The sequence below is a fragment of the Indicator indicator genome, chromosome 2 (assembly GCF_027791375.1).
Source record: "Indicator indicator isolate 239-I01 chromosome 2, UM_Iind_1.1, whole genome shotgun sequence".
Classification (NCBI taxonomy): Eukaryota; Metazoa; Chordata; class Aves; order Piciformes; family Indicatoridae; genus Indicator; species Indicator indicator.
This window is the reverse complement of record NC_072011.1, coordinates 66,677,940-66,704,036: the sequence shown is the minus strand read 5'-3', so window position 1 is coordinate 66,704,036 and position 26,097 is coordinate 66,677,940. Positions and strand designations below refer to the sequence as shown.

General features: G+C 49.2%; 1 protein-coding gene across 1 annotated transcript in view; it reads right to left on the bottom strand.

Moving 5' to 3' along the window:
* The window catches only part of EYS (eyes shut homolog), a 103,614-nt gene extending 84,754 nt beyond the window's left edge, over positions 1-18,860 (bottom strand). The window contains exons 1-5 of the mRNA XM_054397483.1: positions 18,116-18,860; positions 16,938-17,051; positions 8,295-8,488; positions 7,274-7,401; positions 2,205-2,319 (exon numbers count right to left, since the gene is read on the bottom strand). Coding sequence (XP_054253458.1) covers positions 2,205-2,319; positions 7,274-7,401; positions 8,295-8,488; positions 16,938-17,051; positions 18,116-18,860 — 1,296 coding nt within the window. The remainder of the gene's footprint in view (positions 1-2,204; positions 2,320-7,273; positions 7,402-8,294; positions 8,489-16,937; positions 17,052-18,115) is intronic.
* Positions 18,861-26,097: the final 7,237 nt, after the last annotated feature.

Sequence of the window (26,097 nt, the reverse complement as noted above, 5' to 3'; positions counted from 1 at the left end):
AGCAGCCACTCAAGTTTATCTCAAGTTCTTTTTTCATTGCCTTTCCCTCTCTTAAATACAATTTTCCCTTAATTTGTGTAGCCTACCAAGCAGCCCTGATCAGATTTGCATATGATGAACTACACTGCCACTAGGAAACAAAACAACCTTCCTCTCTCAAAGCTTCTGATTGGCTGTACCCATTCAAGTGTCACCAACATCTAAGATCATTTCCCCCCCCCCCCCCCCCTCAGGACTGAACTCACTCCATTAAATGATTTATTTTGCTTAATGAGTGAAGTACAGCAGAGAATCCTTCTCCATCACTCTGTGTCAGGTCATCTCATTAAACCTGCTTTGTCTGTGTGGCAGTTTGGGCTGGGCGCCCCCTGCCACTGCTGCATGAGATACACCTCTGGTGTCCTGGGTGCCCGCCCAATAGGGGTGGACACAGGAAGTGGTGTATTTCTACCCATAAATCCTGCACCCTATAAGGCCATCTGCAGAGTCATTCTCTTCCTCTTTCTTCCCTCTCTGCTCCCATGGGAGATGTCCTCTCTTATCGGGTAATGCTGGGGGAGTATCTCAGGCCTCTTAGGCCTGTCTAGGCCTAATGCCAGGAGGAGAATGGAGGTGGGGGGGGGGGGCAGTCTCAGACCTGGCCAGCCTGAGACTTGCCTAGCAGTGGGAGGGGGGGAAGGAAGAGCCCTGAGGGATTGGGTAGATCCTCAGGTGGGAGGAAGGAAGGATTGGGAAACCTCTGGGTACTATGTAGGGGACTCTGTATGCTTTGGGATGTTCTTTGCCACTATGCTGTGTAGTTTTTTTTTCTGTATTTTCACCAATTGCTTTTCCATTTAAACTTTCCATCACTCTCCAATCCGTTTGCGTGTGTCATTCTTTTGTCCCTTTCAGGGCAAGAGATGTTCTGGCTGGCCTCAAACCAGCACAGTCTGCTGTGATCTGTGTTCATTAAGTGGAATTAATTACACAGCTACACTCTGTTTTCCTATTGATAAATCCTATCTCAGTGTATACACAGATCCTGACTTTTGTTCCCAGGAGGATGGGCAACAGGGGAAGGAACAAAGGAAATGATTTGTGATGACTGCAACTATGCCCTGAAATGAGAGGTAGGAGAATTGAGATATGGAAATATGAAATATGAGAGTATGAGGCACAAGGGGGGAAAAAATCCATTTCCTAAGGAGTGACAATTCCTACCTGCACCTGACACAACAGCACCAGCAGTCAATGCTTCCCACAGCTGAACATTGCTATGGACAAGGGAGGGGATTCTGCCCCTCTGCTCTGCTCTACTCAGACCCCACTTTCAGCACTGCCTCCAGTTCTGGAGCACTCAGCACAAGGAGGACCTGGAACTGTGGAGCAGCTCCAGAGGAAGCCAAGAAGATGATCAGAGAGCTGCAGAACCTCCCTTATGGAGACAGGCTGGGAGAGTTGGGGCTGTTCAGCCTGGAGAAAAGGTGGCTCCAGGGAGACCTCAGAGCAGCCTTCCAATACCTGAAGAGGCTCCAGGAGCACTGGGGAGGAACTTTGGATAAGGGCTGGGAGTGCCAGGATGAGGGATAATGGCTTTGAGCTGGGAGAGGGGAGACTGAGCCTGGAGATGAGGAAGAAATTCTTGGCAGTGAAGGTGGTGAGATGCTGGCACAGGTTACCAGGGAGGCTGTGGATGCCCTTCCCTGGAGGTGTTCAAGGCCAGGTGGGAAGAGGCAACCTGCTCTGGTGCCCCTGCCCATGGCAGAGGGGTTGGAATTGGATGATCTCTGAGGTCCCTTCCAATCCATTCCATGGATCTCTGAGATGCCTTCCCAACACACAGATTATTCTCTTACCAGCCTACAGGAAAGCTGGGGAGGGGCTTCTCAGAAGGGCCTGCAGGGATAGAAGGAGGGGGAATAGCTTTGGGGTGGAAGTGAGGGTAACAGCTCTGGAGGACAATTAGTTGCACATCCTTTTTACTGCAAGAATACTCTTCAGCCCCCTTAACACAGCCCAAAAGAGCCTCAGCAGAGAAGCAATAACAAACCCCATGTTCCCCCAGCCCCTCACCCTCGGCTTATTGGTGGAAACAAAGCAAACTCCTTCAGATCCACCTCCCTCTTGTCTCTCAGGGTTGTGACTGCAGCCCAGGCTCTGCTGCTCTGAAGCTGCCAGGCTTTGGAGGGCTGAAGGAGCCGAGCATGGATGGATCGACTTACCGTGAAGCCCCCAGGGGCATTGAGGCAGACTCCTTGGTGGCGGCAGGTGACGCTGAGCAGCCGGCAGTAGTCGATGGGTTCCTCGCAGTGCCTCCCGGTGAAGCCTGGCGAGCAGCTGCAAGCACACCGCGGCGGGGGGGGGGGGCGGGTAGGGCACTTCCCAACCAGAGCTCCTCGCATCCCATCCCTTGCTACAAATCCCAGCCAGTTACCCTCCGGCGGCAACAAAAGCCAGCTCGCAGTGAGGTGGAAACAAACAGAACAGAGTTTTCAGGCAATTAAAGATCCGTTTGCATCAGTCTGGACATCTTCCTGCTCCATAAAATGAATTTTTCTTTCCCCCTCCTCCCTTTTCATTATCTAAAGCACTTCCGTAGCAAAGCTTTCATAGAAAGCTTCCAGGAAAACAAACAAACAAACGAGAAAAAATTTGATGCTTTTAAGAGTAACGACTAGGGGAAGAAAATATTAATTTGTAACGATCCAGAAAGTTGCTCTTCATGCTTTTAATAACAGCGATCTAGATAGCTGCTATTAATTACTTTGATAATAGCCATCTAGAAAGCCACTATTAATGATTTCAGTAAAAAAACATCCAGGTAATTGCCATTAATGATTTTAATAATAGCCATCTAGAAAGCCACTATTAATGATTTCAATAATAAACATCTAGGTAATTGCTATTAATTACTTTAATAATAGCAATCTAGAAAGCCACTATTAGTGATTTTAGTAATAGACATCTAGATAATTGCTATTAATGATTTTAATAACGGCAAGCTAGAAAGTCACTATTAATGATTTTAATAATAAACATCTAGATAATTACTATTAATGATTTTAGTAATAACAATCTAGAAAGGCACTATTAGTGATTTCAATAATAGGCATCTAGATAATTACTATTAATTACTTTAGAAATAGCCATTTAGAAAGCCACTATTAATGATTTTAATAACAGACATCTAGATAACTACTATTAATTACTTTAATAATAGCAATCTAGAAAGCCACTATTAGTGATTTCAATAATACACATCTAGATAATTACCATTAATGATTTTAATAATAGCAAGCTTGAAAGCCACTATTAATGATTTTAAGAATAAGCATCTAGATAATTACTATTAATGATTTTAATAATAGCAATCTAGAAAGCCACTATTAACGATTTTAATAATAGACATCTAGATAATTGCTATTAATGATTTTGGTAATAGCAATCTAGAAAGCCACAATTAATTATTTTAATAATAGACATTTAGATAATTACTATTAATTATTTTAGTAATAGCAATCTAGAAAGCCACTATTAGTGATTTTAATAATAGACATCTAGATAATTACTATTAATTACTTTAATAATACCCATCTAGAAAGCCACTATTAATGATTTCAATAATAGATATCTAGGTAATTGCTATTCATTGTTTTAGTAAGAGCAATCTAGAAAGCCACTATTAACGATTTTAATAATAGACATCTAGATAATTACTATTAATTACTTTAATAATAGCAATCTAGAAAGCCACTATTAGTGATTTTCATAATAGATATCTAGATAATTACCATTAATTATTTTAGTAATAGCGATCTAGAAAGCCACTATTAATGATTTCAATAATAGATATCTAGGTAATTGCTATTAATGATTTTAATAGCAATCTAGAAAGCCACTATTACTTATTTTAATAATAGACATCTGGATCATTGCTATTAATTATTTTAATAACAGCAATCTAGAAAGCTGCTCTTAATAATTTTAATAAAAGCAATCTAATCATGTATTATTAATATCATTAATGCTTTTAATAATGGCAGCCTAGAAAACTTTAAACGATGTTAACAACAGCAATCTAGAAAAGTGCTATTAATAATTGTAAGAAAGGCAATCTAAAAAATTGCAATGGCAATGTAGACCCAAAAAAAAAAAAAAATCTAGGCAAAGGACTATTAAGTAGTTTTTCATACTAAGAGGCTAGGAAAAGAATATTAATGCTCTCCATAATCACTATCTAGAAAATTGCTGTTAATGCTTTCAATAACATTAAATAATAATAATAATAATAATAATAATAATAATAATAATAATAATAATAATAATAATAATAATAATAATAATAAGTTATGGTAATAATAATTATAACTATAATAAATATACTATAATTACATAATTATTATAAATACATAATTTATCATATATATCTATCATATATAAATGCATTATTCATAATATAATTTAATAATAACAATGATAATTATAATAAATCTATTATAATTACATAATAATTATAAGTATATTATTTATAATATTTATAATATATATTTATCGTATATAAATGTATTATTAATAAAGTAATTATAATAACAACTACAATTATAATAAATATATTTCATAATAATTATAACTATATTATTTATAAGATATGTTTATAATATATATTTATACTGTATATTTTTAATATATAAATGTATCATTAAGAATATATTTATAATGATATAGTTACATTAAATAATTATAAATTAAAAATAAATTAAAAATAATTATAAATGAAAAAGAAATAATTTTGCTTCTAATGATAATTATAATACATAATTACATTATTATAATAATTATAGTAAGAATTATAATGATTATTATAATAAATATCTTCTAGTTTTCATTCTTATTATCATCATAATAATGATACAATAATTATCATTAAATATTAATAAGAATAATATATTATATATATTATTATATATATTTATTATAGATTATGATGATGATGATGATTATTATTATTACTATTATTATTATTATCATTATTATCATTATTACCAACATCATCCTCTCAGCCTTCCTATCACAGGAGAGCAGTGAAAGGAACCTGGCCCCATCTTCCTGCAGCCCATCCTGAAGGTGTTTGTAGCCACTGCCCAGATCCCCTCTCAGCCTTCTCCACAGGGCTCTCAGCCTGTCCTCACCAGACAGATGTTCCTCATCACGCTTGGAGCCTCTCCAGCAGTTCCCTGTCCCTCTGGAACTGGGCAGCCCAGGACGGGACACAATGGTCCAGATGTGGCCTCACCAGGGCAGAGCAGAGCTAGAGGAGAACCTCCCTTGACCTGCTGGCCACACTCTCCTCCACGCACCCCAGGGGGCCATTGACTGTCTTGGCCGCGAGGGCACATGGCTGTCCCATGGAGAACTTGCTGTCTACCAGCACTCCAAGGTCCTTCTCCATTGTAGGGTGGTCAGGGACTGATAGGACTGGGGGGATGGAGCAAAACTAGAAGTGAGTAGATTCACATTGGATGTTAGGAAGAAGTTCTTCCCCATGAGGGTGGAGAGAGACTCGCACATTTTGCCCAGGGAGGTGGTGGAAGCCTCATCCCTGAAGGTTTTTGTAGCCAGGCTGGATGTGGCTCTGAGCAACCTGATCTGGTGTGAGGTGTCCCTGCCCATGGCAGTGGGGGTGGAACTGGATGAGCTTGAGGTCCCTTCCAACCCTGACAGTTCTGTGACCCTCTGGAGCTGTTTTCCAGCAGGTACTTAGGTACTAATAAAATCATCAACACTGTTTTGTTTGCTTTTTTCCTTTGGGAAGCTGCCCCCAGAGCTCTGCTTCCGTTTTCCTTTCCAGCCTTTGCAACTGACTCTCCTCTGCCAGGGCTGTAACTTTCTGTTCCCTGCTCCTGGAAGGGATTTGCAGCTCCCAAGTTCTCTCCTGACTCGTTCCCAGGCTTTTGTGTGGCCACAGCTTTGCAATTTTCTGCTTTTCTGCATACCTTCACATCTGAAAAGTCCTTTGCTGTGCTTCACTTCATGCTTTGCAAGGAGGTACTACTTCAGGCAGGCAGCTAAAAGCCAAGCACATGGGAAAGAGGACAAATTGTCCTCCTTGGTGGGAACATCTAACAAGCTGTTCAGAAGGGAATGAATTCCACCCTGGGCCACTCCTGCTCTTTGCAAACGGAGCATCTGGAGCGTGGTCCTTCTGCAGAAAGCACTTCATGTGCTGCCTGAAGGAGCAGGGGAAAGCCTGCTGAGGAGGTCTGTGAATCAGGAAGCCAGGCACTTGTCCTCTCCTTTCAGAACCAACACAAACATACAGTAGGGGGCTGGGGTAGGAGCAGAAGGAACTGAGCAGGTGGCCAACTCACAAAGAGTTGGGATCAATGGCTCCATGTCACACAATCCCAGAATCCCAGAATCAATAAGGTTGGAAAAGATCTCAAGGATCATCAAAGTCCAACCTGTCATTGGCAGTAGATGATCTTTAAGGCCCCTCCCAGCCCAGCCCATTCTATGAATCTATGAATTTATGTCCAAATGGAGACCTGAGGTGAGTGGAGTCATGGAATCATGGAGTTGCTGAGCCAGGCTGGGAGAGTTGGGGCTGTTCAGCCTGCAGAAGAGAAGGCTCCAGGGAGACCTTAGAGCAGCTTTGCAGTACCTGAAGGGGCTCCAGGAGAGCTGGGGGCTTGTGGTGGTAGCACAAGGGGGAAGGGATTGAAACCAGAGTAGGGTAGATTTTAGACTGGCCATTAGGAAGAAGATCTTTGCCATGAGGGTGGACAGACACTGGAACAGGTTGCCCAGGGAGGTTGTGGATGTTCCCCTCCTTAGGGGTGTTCCAGGCCAGGCTGGATGAGACCTTGAGCAACCTGGGCTGGTGGGAGGTGTCCCTGCTCATGGGAGGGGGTTGGCACTGGATGGTCTTGAAGGTCTCTTCCAACTCAAGCCATTCTGTGATCCTCAGAGTCCCTTCCAACCCTTACCACTCTGTGGTCACACACCCTGAGCAGCAGTGGGACCTGCAGTGGTGTCTCAGTTGCCCTCAGCATGTCAAGGTTGAGGTATTTCATCCTCCAGAATTCATTAGGAAGCAATTTCTGTGTCCTTCAATGCTCTACATCTTTTTGGAGTACTTCAAGAGTTTTAAGACAGGAAAACTAAGACAGCAGAAAGACCCGAACGAAGAAATGAAACCCAGAGGACAAGTTCATGGCTTCTCTGTGCCCTCTGTGCCATCTGATGCCATCAGGTGATCCAAGAAAGGAGTGAAATCAGTCTCCACTCTTACCTGCAGCTATAGCTGTGCTGCTGAACCACACAGGTTGCATTATTCAAGCAGGGTGACCCCTCACAGGGGCTCAGGGCTGTCTCACAGAACTTGCCAGTAGATGTGGGCAGACAGACACAAGCCACGTCCTGGGGAAGAGAAGGAAACCAGAAAGAATTCCCTGTGGGACCTGAGGCAACAGAGGAATTCATATTGGCTCCCATCACTGCGGAGACCTCACAGCAGGACAAGGGTTCATAAATCCACACATTCACAGAATGGTCTGGGTTGGAAGGGACCCTAAAGGTCATCTAGTTCCAACTCCTTGCACTCAGCAGGGATATCCTCCACTAGATCAGGTTGCTCAGAGCCCTGTCCAGCCTCACCTTGAATATCTATCTCCAGGGATGGGTCCCCAGCCACCTCCCTGGGCAACCTGTTGCAGTGTTCCAGCAGCCGCCTGCTGCAGAACTTGTTCCTCACATCCAATCTCAATCTGATCTGTTTTTCTTTCAAGCCATTGTCCCTGGTCCTGTCCCTGCAGGCCTTTGGGAACAGTCCCTCTGCAGCCTGCTTTTAGCCCCCTTCAGGTACTAGAAGGCAGCTTTAACGTCTCCTTGGAGCCTTCTCTTCTCCAGGCTGAACCTCATCTCCTTCAGCCTGTCCTCATAGCAGAGGTGCTCTAACTCCTTGATCGTCTTTGTGGCCTCCTTTGGACCCTCTCCATCAGCTCCATGCCTCTGTGTTGAGGGCTCCAGATCTGGACACATCCCTGCAGGTGAGGTCTCCCCAAGGCAGACCAGAAGGGCAGGATCCTCTCTCTCCATCTCTGGCCACACTGCTTTGGATGCAGCCCAGACTGCCCTTGGCCTTCTGTGCTGCCAGTGCCCATTGCTGGCTCCTGCCCAGCTTCTCCCCTCCCCAGCACCGCAACTCCTTTTCTGCAGGGCTGCTCTCACTCTCCTTCCCCCCAGGCTGTGCTGACATCGAGGACTGCCCACTCTGTGTCCAAGGCAGGGGGAGCTCTGGAGCTGACACTTACATCAGGCAGGTCAATGCAGGTTCCCCTGTTCTGACATGGCCTTGAGGAGCATCCACTGATGGCAGTTTCACAGTGGTCACCTAGAAAGCCAGCAGGGCAAGCACAAACATAGCTGGAGTGGTGGGACTGGCAGGTGCTGCCCTTGGGGCAGGGCTGAGAGGCACAGGGGTCAGCAGGCTCCTCACAGAATGCACCTAGAAGAAGGCAGAAACAGCAAGAGGCTCAGGAGTGTTGGGGTGAAGGATGCTTCCTCATCTGCCGCCCAGGAACATCACCTTCCAAATGGTTTTTCCCTTTCATTCCTCATTAATATAATTGGTGTTTATTATATCAAGGAAGCATTTCAGAAGCTCTTGTTTACTTTCTTTGTTTCTTAACTACACTGTGAGTCCCCAGATACCCTCTGGGACATCTGTAACCACCCAGCACTTACAACAGGAAGGACTTGAAATCATTTCTCTGCTTTTGTTTTGGTTTGTTTCCTGTAGAGAGCAAGGAGGTCTCCCCTCAGCCTCCTCTTCTTCACACTGAACACCCCCAGCTCCCTCAGCTGCTCCCCCCCAGCCCTGTTCTCCAGACCCTTGCCCAGCTTTGTTGCTCTTCTCTGGACCTGCTCCATCACTCAATGTCCTTCTGGGAGTGAGGAGCCCAAAACTGAACCCAGCACTCAAGCTGTGGCCTCCCCAGTGCCCAGTCCAGGGGCACAATCCCTGCCCTGCTCCTGCTGCCCACACCATTGCTGCTCCAGGCCAGGCTGCTGGTGCCCTTCTTGCCCACCTGGGCACCCCCTGGCTCCTCTCCAGCTGCTGGCACCCAGCACCCACAGGTCCTTTTCTGCTGGGCACTTTCCAGCCACTCTGCCCCCAGCCTGGAGCCTTCCTGGGGTTGCTGTGCCCCAAGGGCAGGACCCAGCCCCTGGCTTTGTTAAACCTCATCCCACTGGCCTCAGCCCCTGGATTCAGCCTGGCCAGGTCCCTCTGCAGAGCCTTCCTGCCCTCCAGCAGATGACCACTGCCACCCAGCTTTGTGTCATCTTCAAGCTTCCTGGGGGTGCACTCATTTCCCTCCTCCAGAAACTCCTTTCTCTTGGAGTCTCTTGGAAATTTGAAGGCAGCATTTGCACCTGCAGACACCTCCCTCACCAAACCCCATGAGGACACATTGCTCTCCCCATGTAGAGCTCCAATAAGGCTCAAAATCAGACCTCCTTCAGCTGCTGTGAATCTGGGTCTCAGAGGAGAGTGAGTGCAGATCTCCACGGAAGATTAGAAGGGCTACAAGCTGAATTTTGGACCAGATAGGCAGCATCAGAGCTCACTGATGGTGCTCCAGACAAAAGCTCCAATCAGCAGGCTTGAAAACAGACATTTGTGAAGTAAAATGAATGAGGAGAACATCAGCTTCCATCAGAGGAAAGCCTCTGAGGGAGCAAATTACAGCCCTGCTGCAAAAACTCATCAGCAGCCCTTGGAGACTTGGCTGTTTAGCTCTTATCTTGCCTCACCACAGTGTTCAGAGGCTCTGCAATAGCCAAAGCAAACACAGCTGGGCAGCTGCTGAGCCAGCACCACCCTGCCCACAGCTAAGGCTGCTTCTCCCTGGGGCAAGGGCAGGGCATCACCCTGGGCAGAAGAGAGCAATGTGCTTAGTCCTGATCACCCCCAGCTCCCTCAGCTGCTCCTCCCCAGCCCTCTTCTCCAGACCCTTCCCCACCTTTGTTGCCCTTCTCTGGATCTGCTCCAGCCCTCAATGTCCTCCTGGGAGAGTGGGGAGCCCAAACCTGAACCCAGCACTAAAGCTGTGGCCTTCCCAGTGCCCAGTCCAGGGGCACAATCCCTGACCTGCTCCTGCTGCCCACACCATTGCTGCTCCAGGCCAGGCTGCTGGTGGTCTCCTGGCCAGCTGGGCGCTGTTGGCTCAAATAACAAAACTTATTGTGTTTGTCCAAATCTAACTGCCCCCAAAGAGCTGAAGGAAGCCTGCAGGAAGGCTGCAGAGGGACTTCTCATGAGGGTGTCTGAGACAGGCCAAGGGGGAATGGTTTGGAGCTGAGACAGAGCAGGGTTAGACTGGAGCTGAGGAAGAAGTTCTTGAGTGCCAGGGTGGTGAGACTCTGGCACAGGCTGCCCAGGGAGGCTGTGGCTGCCTCCTGCCTGGGGGTGTTCCAGGCCATGCAGGATGAGACCTTGAACAGCTGAGTCTAGCTGAGAGGTGTCCCTGGGCATGGTGGGGAGCTTGGAGGAGATGAGCTCTGAGGTACCTTCCATCCTGAGCCATCCTAGGATTACATGGAATGCTGCTCTTTCCACCTCTTTAGGCAACTATCTTTTTTTTTTCTTTCTTTTTCTTTTTCTTTCTTTTTTCTTTTTTTAATTTTTATTTTTTTCTCTTTTCCTTTATTTTTCTTTTTCTTTTCCTTTTTCTTTATTTTTCTTTTTCTTTTTTCTTTTTATTTTTCTTTCTTTTTTCTTTTTCTTTTTCTTTTTCTCTTTTTCTTTTTCTTTTTCTTTTTCTTTTTCTTTTTCTTTTTCTTTTTCTTTTTATTTTTCTTTTTCTTTTTCTTTTTCTCTTTTTCTTTTCCCCACACACAAATTTCAACCAGGCTGAGGTTCTTTTGGGGATGATACAAAAAGATTTTCTTAAAATAAGAGACTGCCTGGCTATAAACAGAGAGAGAGAGAGAGAGAGGGAGGAGGCTTCACTTTCAGATGGCTCCATCCTGTACTTCCACGACCTTGATTCATTGTGACATGGACAAAGCTGCAGTGCAGACAGTGCTGAAAGGTGGACAATCTGTTACCTTCAGAGTAATTAATGAGCAGACAGGAGAGCAGCTACCTCATAGCTGAGAAGACATTAACTGGGGAGCAAGCTGAAGAGCCAGGGGGAGGAAATAAGTCATAGCAACAAAAGCAGATGAAGCAGCAAAGCAGCTCCTGTGGCTTGAGATTGATGTGCTCCAAAGGCCCTGCTGAGTGCGACAGGGAACTGCAGGGCACTGCCTCTGGACACTGGGATCTGCATCCAAGCAAACTGCCACACCTTGGTCAGAAGGAGCAGGAACTGCAGGGCACTGGCTCTGGACACTGGGATCTGCATCCAAGCAAACTGCCACATCTTGGTCAGAAGGAGCAGGGAACTGCAGGTCACTGCCTCTGGACACTGGGATCTGCATCCAAGCAAACTGCCACACCTTGGTCAGAAGGAGCAGGGAACTGCAGGGCACTGCCTCTGGACACTATGATCTGCATCCAAGCAAACTGCCACACCTTGGTCAGAAGGAGCAGGGAACTGCAGGGCACTGCCTCTGGACGCTGGGATCTGTATCCAAGCAAACTGCCACACCTTGGTCAGAAGGAGCTTAATGAAGAGAGAAATACTAGATGCCAGCAGCCAGCTAATGAAGTCACAGAGTGGTGGGGCTTGGAAGGGACCTCTGGACACCATCCAGTCCAACCCCCCTGCTAATGCATGGTCACCCAGAGCAGGGGGCACAGCAATGTCTCCAGGTGGGTTTAGAAGCTCTCCAGAGAAGGAGACTCCACAATCTCTCTGGGCAGCCTGCTCCAGCACCCTCACCAAAGAACTTTCTTCTCCTGTTCATGTGGAACCTCCCGGGTTCCAGTCTGTGTCCTCTGCCCCTTGTGCTGTCCTTGGGCACCACTGAGCAGAGTCTGCCCCCAGCCTCTTGCCTCCCACCCCTTAGCTCTTGCTGAGCATTGCTCAGATTCCCTCTGGGGCTGCTCTTCTCCAGGCTCTCAGCCCCAGAGCTCTCAGCTTTTGCTCCTCACAGAGCTGCTCCAGGCCCCCTCAGCATCCTGGTGGCCTCTGTACTGCAAGAGTGAACCCAGAGGAGGATTAGGTTGGAGAGGAGGAACAATTTCTTTGGTGCAGGAGTAGTCAGGGACTGGCAGAGGCTGCCCAGGGAGGTGGTGGAATCCCCATGCCTGGAGGTGTTCCAGAAAGCTGTTGCCATGGCACTTGGGGCCAGGGATTAGTGGCCATGGTGGGGCTGGGTTGCTGGTTGGATCTGATGACCTTAAGGGTCTTTTCCAACCTCATCAATGCTGGGATTCATCCACACAACTCCTGTTCTGCACAAGGATTTCACACACAACATTTAGGCCTTCTGTCCTGTGAATAAAACTGGTTTCAGGAGCACTTCTGAGGATGTTTTCTATTTTTTTTCTGTTTGTTTGCTTGTTTTCCTCCCAAGCAATAGCAACAAACCCACCACAGACAGGAGCAAAACGTTCTTCAGTTGTCAAGTGCTGATGAAGTGGTGGCTGCTAAGTGATCTCCTCCAAAACATTAATTGAGTAGAGAGCAACCTGCTGCTTTTAAAGGCCAATAACAAAAGGAGGAGACTGAAGCCAGGGGGTGGTTGTACTGAACACTTGTGCAGCTCTTAGCTCCTGCAGTGCAATGGATTTCTCCTGGACAAAGGGAGTGATGAGTGTCTGTCTGCAGAGGATAGCAAGACAGAGTAATGAAGCACCTCAAGGTGCAGTGCCAGAGTCACTGAACCATAGAAATGCTTTGGTTGGGACAGGCTTTGAAGGTCATCCAGTCCAGCCTTCTACCCAACACCTCCATAGCCACTAAACCATGGCCCCAAGTGCTACATCTCTTTGTTTTTTTTGAACACCTCCAGGGCTGGGGATTCCACCACCTCCCTGGGCAGCCTCTGCCAGTCCCTGACCACTCTTGCAGCAAAGACATTTTTCCTAATCTCCAACTTAACCCTCCCCTGGCACAGCTTGTTACCACTTCCTCTTGTTCTGTTATTAGGGACAAGAGGGCAACCCCAGCCCCACTGCAGCCTCCTCTCAGGGAGCTGCAGAGAGCAACGAGGGCTCCTCTCAGCCTCCTCTTCCTCAGGCTAACCACCCCCCATCTCCCTCAGCCTCTCCTCACCAGAGCTGCTCTCCAAACCCCTCAGAAGCTTGTTTGCCCTCAGGTCTGAGCTACCTCTCACCCACCAGCCTTGCTGATCACTGAATCCAACCTGGGAGGTGTCCCTGCCCGTGGCAGGGGGGGGTTGGGACTGGATGACCATGAAGGTCCCTTCCAGCCCAAGCCATTCTGGGATCATCCCTCGTGGATACAGCCAGCTCTGTGTTCTCCTGGGTCTTGTGAAGTGCAGACACAGTGTTTGTAGCTCTTCTTTTGCTCCCTGATGGTCACAACATTTTGTTTGCATTGCTTAAAAGCTGCTGCAGCCCCTGCACCCTGCACTGCTCAGCTGCTTTCCCCTCTCTATTCAGAGCCATTCTGTGGAGTCGTTGAGGAAAAGGAAGGCAAAACAACAACAACAACAACAACAACAATCCTCCTTCCATCCTCCACAACCCAGCCCTGCTCCCACCTCCCAGCCTCTTCGAACAGAAGTCTTTGTCCTTCATCTACCTCCTGCCACTCTCATTAGCTCACAACAGGGCAGGGAGCCCCAACCTGCATTCAGATTCAAATCAGCAGATTCAAATTTTGCTCGTGGAAAGGTTCTCCTGCTCGGGGCTGGTGGTTACCTGAAGGAAACAATGGGGCTGGGGAAGGGAGAGGACCAAAACCCACCCCAGCCTTGCTCTGCCTGCAGCCTGCAGCCTGCCTTGGAGCAGAAACCCTACAGCACAGCCTAGGAAAATCCCTGAAATCCAACCTAAGCATCTGCCTGGGGTGGGTTAGAACTCCACCCCCCCTTGGACTCCCTGCACTCCCACTTTGGCTGCTGAACTTCTCTTTGATTCAGCCAGAGAATGGGAGCAGCTGGAAGGCACCTCTAGAGTCCTCCTTTCTGGGAGCATTTCCCTCTCTCTGGGGGGTCTCTCCCTCTTTCTGTCAGGTTTTGCCCTCCTTTTGTCAGGGTTTGCTTCTTTCTGGGGGGTCTCTCCCACTTTCTGTCAGGTTTTTCCCTCCTTTTGTCAGGGTTTGCTTCTTTCTGGGGGGTCTCTTCCTCTTTCTGTCAGGTTTTGCCCTCCTTTTGTCAGGGTTTGCCTCTTTCTGGGGGGTCTCTCCCTTTTCCTTTTGGGGTTTCAACCCCCCCACCCTTTTCTGTGTCATTTTCCTCTCTTTCTGTGTCATTTTCCTCTCTTTCTGTGGCATTTTCCGCTTTTTTCTGTGGGATCTTGCCTCTTTCTGTAGAGTTTTTCCTCTTTCTGTGCAGTTTTTTCCCTCTTTTTGTGTTGTTTTATTTTTTTCCCCTCACCTCTCTTTCTGTAGAGATTTTTCTTTTTCTCTGGGGAGTTCCCCTCTTCCTCATGGGGGTTCCCTTCTTCCTCAGGGGGGTTCCCCTCTTCCTCTGTTTTTTTTTTTTTCCTCTTTCTCTGTTTTTTCCCCCCTCACCTCTGCATCTCTGTGCCATAACTTGTTCATACTCCATGCTTACCAGAGGTAATTGATGCTGCCAAGAAGGAGACATTTGAAACCCTTTTGGTTGTCCTTGGACATCCAAGTTCCAGCCTTAGACTGATCTCATTCTTACAGAACCTTCTCCTGAGCATTTCCACTTCTCTTATCCCAACAGCAGCACAAGGAGGAAGAGTCTCTGAAGCCACCCTGACCCCCAGGGAGTGTTTACAATAAGGTGGCTTTAGATTCACTTTCTGGTCCAAGCTTTTCTCTGCCAAGCCTCTGATCTGTCCAATAGATCAGAAGTAAAATCACTGTGCCTCTGAGGGTTGGTTTAATCAAGACACACCAATAAATGATGAGCTCAGTGACCCTTCACAGGATTTCCATCTTATGTTCCCTAGCACAGCTTAGAAGGGGATGCTGACATTAGGACTACAGAGGTCCTATGGCAGGGGGGTTGGAACTGGATGATCCTTGTGGTCCCTTCCAACCCTGACTGATGATTCTATGATTCTATGTCATGATCATTCCAAATCACCCAGCTTCTGATCCTCTTCTCCGGAACTTTGCATTGGAGATGTATTTGACAATCACTGAATTGTTTGGGTTGGAAAAGATCTCTAAGATAGAGTCCAACCATCAAGCCAACCACACCATGGCCACCAAACCATGGCTCCAAGTGCCATGGCCACACCATTCTGGAACTCCTCCAGGGATGGGGACTCCACCACCTCCCTTCCAGTGCCAAACCACATTTGCAGAACCACAGCATCAATGAATTAATGACTGAGACTTCCTTTGTCCTACCTGCCACAGTAGGAGGAGGATAAACATGGATGGGATCCAGCTGTGAACATCCTCTCTCATCTCCATGGTCCTATATCATAGAACCATGGAATTGTTTGGATTGGGAAAAGCCCTCTGAGACCATCCAGGCCAACCATCAACCCAACTCCCTACCATGACCACCAAGCCATGGCCCCAAGTGCCATGGCCACACCTTTCTGGAACACTGGGAAAGAAGTAAATAAATAAATAAATAAATGGGTCACCAAAGGTCATAGAGTGCACCAAAGGTCATAGACTGGACCCAAAGGTCATAGAGTTGCCCCAAAGGTCATAGAATGGCACCAAAGGTCATAGAGTGGCCCCAAAGGTCATAGAGTGGCACCAAAGGTCATAGGGTGGCACTAAAGGTCATAGAGTGGCCCTAAAGGTCATAGAATGGCCCCAAAGTTCATAGAGTGGCACCAAAGGTCATAGAGTAGCACCAAAGGTCATAGAGTAGCACCAAAGGTCATAGAGTGGCGCCAAAGGGCATAGAGTGGCACTAAAGGTCATAGAGTGGCCCTAAAGGGCATAGAGTGGCACTAAAGGTCATACAGTGGCCTTAAAGGTCATAGAGTGGCCTCAAAGGCTATAGAGTGGCCCCAAAGGGCATAGAGTGGCACCAAAGGTCATAGAGTGGCACCAAAGGTCATAGAGTGGCACCAAAGGTCATAGAGTAGCACCAAAGGTCATAGAGTGGCCCTAAAGGTCATAGAGTGGCCCCAAAGTTCATAGAGTGGCACCAAAGGTCATAGAGTGGCCTCAGAGGTCACAGAGTGGCCCCAAAGGGCATAGAGTGGCCCCAAAAAGCATAAGGAGGGTCACCAAAAGTCACATTGTAGCCCAAAGGTCCCTTATGTCACTCTAGTCCACTTTAGAACCTCCCCTGTGAGGACAGGCTGAGAGAGTTGAGGCTGTGCAGCCTGGAGAAGAGAAGGCTCCAGGGAGACCTCAGAGCAGCCTTCCAGCACCTGAAAGGCTGCAGGAGAGCTGGGGAGGGACTTTGGAGAAGGGCTGGGAATGCCAGGATGAGGACAATGGCTTTGAGCTGGGAGATGGCAGAGTGAGACTGGAGTTGAGGATGAAATTCTTGGCAGTGAGGGTGGGGAGAGACTGGAACAGGTTGCCCAGGGAGGCTGTGGATACCCTCCCTGGAGGTGTTCAAGGCCAGGCTGGAGGAGGCCTTGAGCAAGCTGGGCTGGTGGGAGGTGTCCCTGCCCATGGCAGGGGGTTGGAACTGGATGATCTCTGAGGTCCCTTCCAACCCAACCCATTCTGTGATCCTAAGAACAGTTCCTTCCTGGAATTCTGATTGAACAACCAAACCAAAGGGAATGTGCAAACCCTGCAACAACCCTCTGAGACCTTTCACAAAGCAAAAGGATTGCCCCAGGCAAGAGTCCAGTCCAGCACTAGAAGACAGAAACCACTCCCAGGAGACAAAGCGCTCAAGAAGTTCCTCACCTGCAAAGCCCTTTTCACACTGACAGAGGAAGGTGTTTGGGGTGATGTTGGTGCAGTTACCCTTGAGGCACACCTGGGGCTGGCACTGCCCAACTACTTCTGTGCAGTTTTGGCCTAGGTCAAAGCACACAAGAGGAACAGTTAGCAAAATTTCACCTTTCCCCTCCCTTCCCCCCCTGAAATCATTCATTTAGCTGTGGCATGAGGCATTGTATTGGGCAGAGAGGGGGATGGAGGGCAGTTGAGCTCCCGTGGTATTTGCCACCACCATTCCTGAAGTTCTAAAGTAAGGCAGGTGGCACTGCACTGGGTGGCACTGGTGGTCTGCTGGAGGGTGGGGAGGGTCTGCAGAGGGTCAGGCTGGATCCATGGGGCTGAGGCCAGTTGTGTGAAGTTTAACTAAGCCAAGTGCTGGGTCCTGCTCTTGGTTGGAAAAACCCTTTAGGATCCTCCAAGCCCAGCCATTCTCTGACTCTGCCCAGGCTGGGCCCTCAGCACCACAGCTCTGCCTCAGAAACACCTCCAGGGATGGGCACTCAGCCACCTCCCTGGGCAGCTTGGGCCAGGCTTGGAGAACTCTTTCTGTCAAAAAGCTGCTTCTAATTTCTGACCTAAACCTCCCCTGGGGCAACCATTTTCACCACTCATCCTATCCATTGGTCCCAGGGAACAGAGCCCAACCCCAGCTCCCTGCAGCCTCCTCTCAGGGAGCTGTAGAGAGCAATGAGGTCTCCCCTCAGCCTCCTCTTCTCCACACTGAACACCCCCAGCTCCCTCAGCTGCTCCTCCTGCCAGAGAAAAACACCCAGGAATACAGCCAGGTGGGTTTGGAATGCCTCCAGGAAAGGAGACTCCAAAACATCTCTTGGCAGCCTGCTCCAAGTTCCTCTGCCACCTTCACAGTGAGATTTGGCTAATGATGCTCTCCCTGACTTATTTCCAGTCAGGGTGGGGAGACACTGGCACAGGCTGACCCCAGAGGCTGTGGATGTCCCCTCCCTGGAGGTGTTCCAGGCCAGGCTGGATGAGACCTTGAGCAAGCTGGGCTGGTGGGAGGTGTCCCTGCCCATGGCAGAGGGGCTGGAACTGGGTGAGCTTGAAAGGCTCCTTCCAGCCCAACCCATTCATGAATCCCTGCCAGTGTATGATCCATGCAACCTGGAAGGGAAAAGCATCACCTGAGAACTGTGGAGGACATCTGCACTGGTAGGCACCCCCGGGAATCTCTGAGCTCCCCGTGCAGGAGCCATTGTTGCGGCAGGGCTTGGTGGAACAGACATCAAAGCTCTGGCAGAACCTGCCAGAGTAGTGTGAGGAGCAGTGGCAGCGATAGTCTGGGTCCCAGAGGTGGCTCAGACATCTGCCATGGCCAGAGCAGAAGGGTTCAGCTGGGGAGGGTTGGCAGAGCTGCTGCTTCACCGTCACATTCAGCCGGAGCCCCCCGGAGCAGTGCCAGGGAGCTCTGCCTTGCAGCTCTGCAAAGTAATGGCTGCCAACACCCAGCCACTTTGGGGCCACCTGCTGCAGCCCTCTGGCCTGGCAGGCAAACACCAGCTGCTGCTGAAGGTCAGCTGTGGGGCAGTGCAGGAACTCCTCCCTGGAGACGTTGATCAAGCTGAAGCCCTGGGACAGGCAGGACGGCTCCGGGGAGATGAAGAGGCTGTCCCCCAGCTGCAGCTGCAAGGGGCACAGCTGGGGGACACTGAGGCTTGCTGAGCTTCCCCCAGCAGCACTTGGGTCCATACTCCAGCATTCTGTGTAGAAGTCAGAGCAGATGTTCTCCCCTGGGCTCCAGGTGATGACCTCAGCTCTGGGTTGCAGCCTCCACTCAGCAGTCCTTTGCCTCTCACATCTCCTCTGCCCTCCTGCAGCCCCCAGCTGGAGAATCCACACCCACAGGACAGCTGCTGATGCTGGGCTCATTCTTCCACCTGGAGCTGGCTCTCAGATCTGCTTCAGCACTGGGCACACCTTCAGAACCCTTCTTCCTCAAGCTTCAGCTCCATTTCCCATGGCAGCCTAGGGAGGGATGCAAACAGGAGGAAAATCTTGGCTTTCACATCAAGTGTGGATGAAGATCAAAGCCTCTCTAAACAACAGGAAAGACACAATAAAGCAAAGGCTTCATCTGATTACACTGAAGGGAAACTGCAATAAGTCCAAGGGGTACTGGGTGCCAGCAGCTGGAGATGAGCCAGAGGGTGCCCAGCTGGCCAAGAAGGGCACCAGCAGCCTGGCCTGGAGCAGCAATGGTGTGGGCAGCAGGAGCAGGTCAGGGATTGTGCCCCTGGACTGGGCACTGGGGAGGGCACAGCTTGAGTGCTGGGTTCAGTTTTGGGCTCTCATTCCCAGAAGGACATTGAGGGCTGGAGCAGGTCCAGGGAAGGGCAACAAAGGTGGGGAAGGGTCTGGAGAGAGGGCTGGGGAGGAGCAGCGGAGGGAGCTGGGGGTGTTCAGTGTGGGGAAGAGGAGGATGAGGGAGACCTCCTTGCTCTCTACAGCTCCCTGAGAGGAGGCTGCAGGGAGCTGGGGGTTGGACTCCATGAGAAAAGCAATATAACAAGAGGAAATGGTTTCACCTTGCACCAGGGGAGGATTAGGCTGGAGATTAGCAGGAACAATTTCTTGGGTGCAAGACTGGTGAGGGACTGGCAGAGGCTGCCCAGGGAGGTGGTGGAGTTCCCATCCCTGGAGGGGTTCCAGAAAGCTGTGGCCATGGCACTTGGAACCATCAGAGGCCATGGTGGGGTTGGGTTGGATGACTCCAGAGGGCTTTACCCACCCAAACAAGTTTGTGATTCTATAATCATCTCAGATCTGAAGAAGCTATGGTGTGGGTTGCAGGAAAGAAACTCCCTCCTGATGTCCCAAATGAGCTGAAGAGCCAACAAGGAGAATATTAGAGAGGAACCTGCAGTCCCCCTAAGCCCTCACCCAGGGAGTCTTCAAGACTCCACAAATAATCCTGAAAAGCAGATTTCAGCTGATGGTGTGAAAGAAAAAAAACAAACCTCCACGTGGAGGGCAGAAATGAAAGGCTGCCAAGATGCTCCTCCAGGCCCTCCTCACAACCAACCCTCAGAAGGAGTTACCTTCTGCTGACACCAGTGCCTGGATGTTCCTGGAAGGCTGCTCAGGCTCCTGCTGAGCCAGCAGGTTTCTTGTCACCCTTCTGAGTTGCAGAAACACCTGAGGAGAGGAGAGAAAGTTTTAGGCAGCTCTGATGAGCTCCTGCTGGAATTCAATGGCCTGCAAAGATCTGGTTTGGACCTCCTGCTGCTTTTATTCTGGTGGTGATTTGCTGCAGCTATGTTTTTCTTCCCAGCCAAAGGAGCAACACTTCTTAGCTCAGAGATAAAGGTAAAATGCATCAAAACTCATTCATGAGGGTGTCTGAGCCTTGGTTTTTTTCAGTGCCTGCACTAACATTGCTCCAGTGGTAGCTGCTGGATGGGTAAAAGGCATCTGCTCTGCTCAGGTTCTCATCACCATCCCAGCAAATTAATTTCTCAGGCAGCTCTGAGAGGTTCCTTGTGGCTCTCCTCACCACTCTTGAAGGAGCTACATGTGCCAGAGTAGCTTTCAGCTGGGAGGGAAGGAAGGAGCCTGCAACTGTCAGAGCAAAGCAGGAGCTGCTGCCATGCTCCCTGCTGAGAGCACTTCGTTTTTCTCAGTAGGGGAAAAAAAAATCCAACCCAACCCAACCCAAACAAACAAACCAACCCCAACCCAAATCAACCAAACACCAACTCAACCCAAACCAACCAACCCCAACCCAACCCAACCAAACACCAACCCAACCCAAACCAACCCAACCCATACAAACCAACCCCAACCCAACCCAAACAAACCAACCCCAACCCAACCAAACCAACCCCAACCCAACCCAAACAAACCAACCCAACCCAACCCAACCAAACCAACCCAACCCAACCAAACCAACCCCACCCCAACCCAAACAAACCAAACCAACCCCAACCCAACCCAAACAAACCAGCCCAACCCAACCCAACCCAAACAAACCAACCCAACCCAACCCAACCCAAACAAACCAACCCAACCCAACCCAACCAAACCAACCCCAACCCAAAACAAACAAACACCAACCCAAACAAACCCAAATAAACCAATCCCAACCCAAATCAACCAAACACCAACCCAACCCAAACAAACCAACCCCACCCAACCCAAACAAACCAACCCAAACCCAACCCAAACAAACCAACCCAACCCAAACAAACCAACCCAACCCAAACAAACCAACCCCAACACAAAACAAACAAACACCAACCCAAACAAACCCAAATAAACCAATCCCAACCCAAATCAACCAAACACCAACGCAACCCAAACAAACCAACCCCACCCAACCCAAACAAACCAACCCCAACCCAACCCATACAAACCAACCCCAACACAACCCAACCAAACCAACCCAACCCAAACAAACCAACCCAACCCAACCCAAACAAACCAACCCCAACCCAACCCAACCAAACCAACCCAACCCAACCCAACCAAACCAACCCCAACCCAACCCAAACAAACCAACCCCAACCCAACCCAAACAAACCCCAACCCAAACAAACCAACCCAACCCGACCCAAACAAACCAACCCAACCCAACCCAAAAAAACCAACCCCAACCCAACCCAAACAAACCAACCCCAACCCAACCCAAACAAACCAACCCCAACCCAACCCAAAGCAGAAGCAAACCCAAACCAATCAAATAAGCAACCCCCCCCCTCAAAAATAAACAAACCACACTCCTAACCCCACCCCTGCAACGTCTGACCCAGATAGGAAAGGAAAAAAAACAAAGGAATGAAAATATCTCAAGGACTTCTAAAAGCTTAGAAACTGAGCTTTGAAAGAGGAATGGTGTTCCCCATGGTTTCCAGCAGCCAGAGGGGCTGGGATTTCTGGGATGGTTGGGATAAGAGATCTCTAAGCTGGAGTCGATCAGACAAGAAGAGAAGGAGATTAGAAACAGCATTAATGAGAGTCATGGAATTCTTTCAGCTGGAAAAGCTCTTCCAGGTCTGACAGCCCAACCATTCCCTAACTCTGCCAGGGTTGGGGCTAACCCATGGCCCTCAGCACCACAGCTCTGCCTCCCTGCAACACCTCCAGGCTGTTTAGAAGACCAGAGCCTGGAGAAGAGCAGCCTGAGGGAGTATCTACTGAATGCTGCTCAACAGCTAAAAGATGGAGGCCAAGAGGTTTGGGGCTGGGCTCTGTTCAGCAGTGCCCAGTGACAGGACAAGGGGCAAGGGGCACAAACTGGAACCCAGGAAGATTCTCTTGAACTTCAGGAGAAACTTCTTCACTCTGCCCAGAGAGGTTGTGGAGTCTCCTCCTCTGGAGAGATTCCAAAGCCACCTGGGCACTGTCCTCTGCATCCTGCTCTAGGTGACCCTGCTTTAGCAGGGGGGGTTGATCAGAGGATGTCCAGAGGTCCCTTCAATCCCTACCACTCTGTGATTCTGTATCTTGGAAGACTCCACAAATGGAAAAAATGTTAGGGGAAAACAAAAACAAAAACAAAACCCAAACATAAACCCAACAGTGACCTCCCCCCCCCAAAAAAAAAAAACTTTTCTAGAGAATCCTGATGAGTGCATTTCTGCTGCATTTCTCTGCAGAGCTGATCATGGAGATTTACAAACACATGGGATGGTTGGGCTTGGCAAAGCCCTCTGAGACCACCCAGTCCAGCCAGCAACCCAACCCCCCCATGGCCACCAAACCCTGGCCCCAAGAGCCATGGCCACAGCTTTCTGGAACACCTCCAGGGATGGGGACTCCACCACCTCCCTGGGCAGCCTCTGCCGGTCCCTGACCACTCTTGCTCCAAAGAAATGTTTCCTCCTCTCCAACCCAACCCTCCCCTGTCACAATTCCAGGCCATTTCCTCTCCTCCTATCCCTTGAGACTAGGCAGAAGAGACCAATACCCATCTGGCTCCATCCTCCTCCCAGTGAGTTCCAGACAGGCTTCAGCTCAAATCCTTCCCCTTCCTCCCTCCCCACTCCTCCTCATTTTATGTCCTTGGCTCATCTTCACAAAGAGACTTTTGTGTCCTCACCCTGTAGTGGCTGAAAACCTCTTTTTTTGTTGCTCACATCCTCCTCCCTTGCCCCCACTGGCAGCTCTGAGAGCATTTCCCAGGGAGGGATTTCCCCATGCTGCACATTCCCTTATTCACCACTCCCTGCCCAGCACCTTGCCTCCTGAATGCATCCTGCAGCTTCCTTTTGTGGCTCTGCTCTCTGGGGACAAAAGGGGACATGTAAAACTCTTGAAGGTTTGACTTCTAAACCAGGAGACTGAGACCTCTCAGAATTAAGGCTGAAAGCTCTGTCCTGACACTCGCCCAACAAGTAATCCTCTTAACAAGTTCCTTTTTTTCCCCCCCATGCTCATGCTTGTAGTTGAAACAGGAAATTATTCTAATCCTTTTAAGCATTAAATTCAGTTCTCACACAGGGAAACTACAGAGGAAAGGAGGAGCAGGAGGAGAAACCACCTGGAGCCTTGAATTGAGTTTTGGAGCCCTCACTACGATGAGGAAGAAATTGAGGGTCTGGAGCAGGTCCAGGGAAGGGCAACAGAGCTGGGGGAGGGTCTGGAGAAGAGGTCTGGGGAAGGGTCTGGAGCAGCTGAGGGAGCTGAGGGTGTACAGTGTGGGGAAGAGGAGGCTGAGGGGAGACCTCCTTGCTCTCTCCAGCTCCCTGAGAGGAGGCTGCAGGGAGCTGGGGGTTGGGCTCTGCTCCCTAGTCTCAGGTGATAGAAGAACTGGCCTAGAATTGTGCCAGGAGAGGTGGAGAGGAGGGAAAATTTCTGTGCTGCAAGAGTGGTCAGGGACTGGCAGAGGCTGCCCAGGCAGGTGGTGGAGTCCCCATGCCTGGAGGGGTTCCAGAAAGCTGTGGCCATGGCACCTGGGGCCCTGGTGGGGTTGGGTTGATGGTTGGATGATCTTGGAGAGCTTTTCTACCCTCAAGGATCCTGTGATGAAGAGAGGCTTGAGCAGGATAAAGTTTCACTAAACCTCAGAAGTTCACCTTCACCTTCTGCAGGCTTTGCTTCCACTTCAGTGAGTCTCTTGCTGCCTTTCCTGTTCTCCAGTCCCTCCTAGGGCAACTCCTCTCCTTGGGCAGCTGCTCTCCCTGCCAGACTGAGCACCAAAAATGCCTACTGTGAGGTGCAGAAGCATCTGTATTCCTCAGGAGGTGCTGAAGGGACCCTCAGGCAGTGTCTAATGAATGTACACCCAGTTCTGCTCCCTGGTGTCATTATTATTTCATCAATTCCCTTTACTTATCATAATCTTCATCAAAATGAGGACTATTAAGGAGCCACATTTCAAATGGTTCATCTCCTTTAGCTGGGTGACAGCAATTTTCCCTGCTGGCTCTGGGACTCATTCTGGGAGGGCTTCTCTTGCCATTTTTACCTGGCTAGAAAGAATTGGTCAGCATTCATCCTCTGAAATGAGAAATAAAGCAGAATAAAACCCCCTATGAAGTCAAATCAATACCCTGGGAGGGAAGGAAATAGGCAGGAAAATGATCCAAGTATTAAATGTTCCAAGTTTGATTGTTTCTCATTCTGGTAAAAGAAAATGCCTGCAATTTTCCATCCCCATGTGACAGAAATGGGCAAGGACTGGGAAGGCCTAGAACTTGTCAGATTTAAAATAGAATCCTGGAGTCATACCATCAGGTGGGCTGGCAAAGACCTCTGAGGTCTTCAAGTGCAACTCTAAGTCTGACACTGCCAATTCCACCTCTAAGCCATGTCCTGGAGGACCACCACAGCTTGGAGGGATGAGGATTCAGCAACTTCCCTGGGCCAGGCTCTGAGAACCCTTCCAAGCAGGAAAGGTTCTTCCAATCTCCAACCTAAACCTCCAGTGGTGCAACCTCAGCCATTTCTTTTCATCCTATCAGCTGGTCCCAGGGACCCCTCCTCTTCTCCACACTAAACACCCTCTGAGACCACCCAGACCAACCACCAACCCAACCCCCCAAGGCCACCAAACCCTGGCCCCAAGGGCCATGGCCACAGCTTTCTGGAACCCCTCCAGGCATGGGGACTCCACCACCTGCCTGGGCAGCCTCTGCCAGTCCCTCCAGGAGCTGGACCTGCTCCAGCCCTCAATGTCCTTCTGGGAGTGAGAGCCCCAAAACTGACCCCAGCACTCAGGCTGTGGCCTCCTTCCCCTCCCTGGGCAAGCTGGTGCAGCCTTTGTTTCCGTTGGGTTTTTCTGTTTCTGGCTATTTCTTGGTTTACAACAAATAAAACACCTTTGGGTTTGTGTTGGGCTCCCTTGATGCTCCTCAAGTGCATCATACAATACTTGCAGGCAGAAGATCCACAGCATCATGGAATGGGTTGGGCTGGAAGAGACCTTCAGGAGCATCCAGTTCCACCCCCCTGTCATGGGCAGGGACTCCTCCCACCAGCTCAGGTTGCTCAAGGTCTCATCCAGCCTGACCTTGAACCCCTCCAGGGAGGGGACATACACAGCCTCCCTGGGAAACCTGTGCTAGTGTCTCCCTACCGTCACTGTCAGGAATTTCTTCCTCATCTCCCCTCTCCCAGCTCAAAGCCATTGTCCCTCATCCTGGCAATCCCACCCCTTGCCCAAAGTCCCTCCCCAGCTTTCTTGCAGACCCCCTTCAGTGCAACCTGTTCCAGCACCTCCCCACCTTCACTGGAAAGAATCTCCTCCTCATCTCCAGTCTCAATGTAGGGCTAAAGAGTCTAAAGTTGTAGATTTTTTTTTTAAAGGTAAATAACACTTCCTTGCATTTCCACCCCAGCAAGTACTCCTGAGATCTGCTTTGATTGCCCCTCCTTTGGCTGTGTCTTGTCACAGCTGCTTCTGCAGATCTGTCTCATTGCTTCCCAGTCACCAGGAGGCTGTCTCAGGAGAGCTCACACCTTTTTTTCAAGTTCATTAACTCCTCTTAGGATCATCACCAGAAAGGCTTCAGTGATCAAGTCTCATTTTTCCTGCAGCCCAGAGCTTGCCTCTGTAAACTCCTTTGTCCCTGAATCTCCTGCCCATGTGAGGCACCACTGGCACTGCTGACACTCATGGGGAAGTGACTTATGCTGCAGTGCCTCTGCTTCCTGCCACAGGACAACC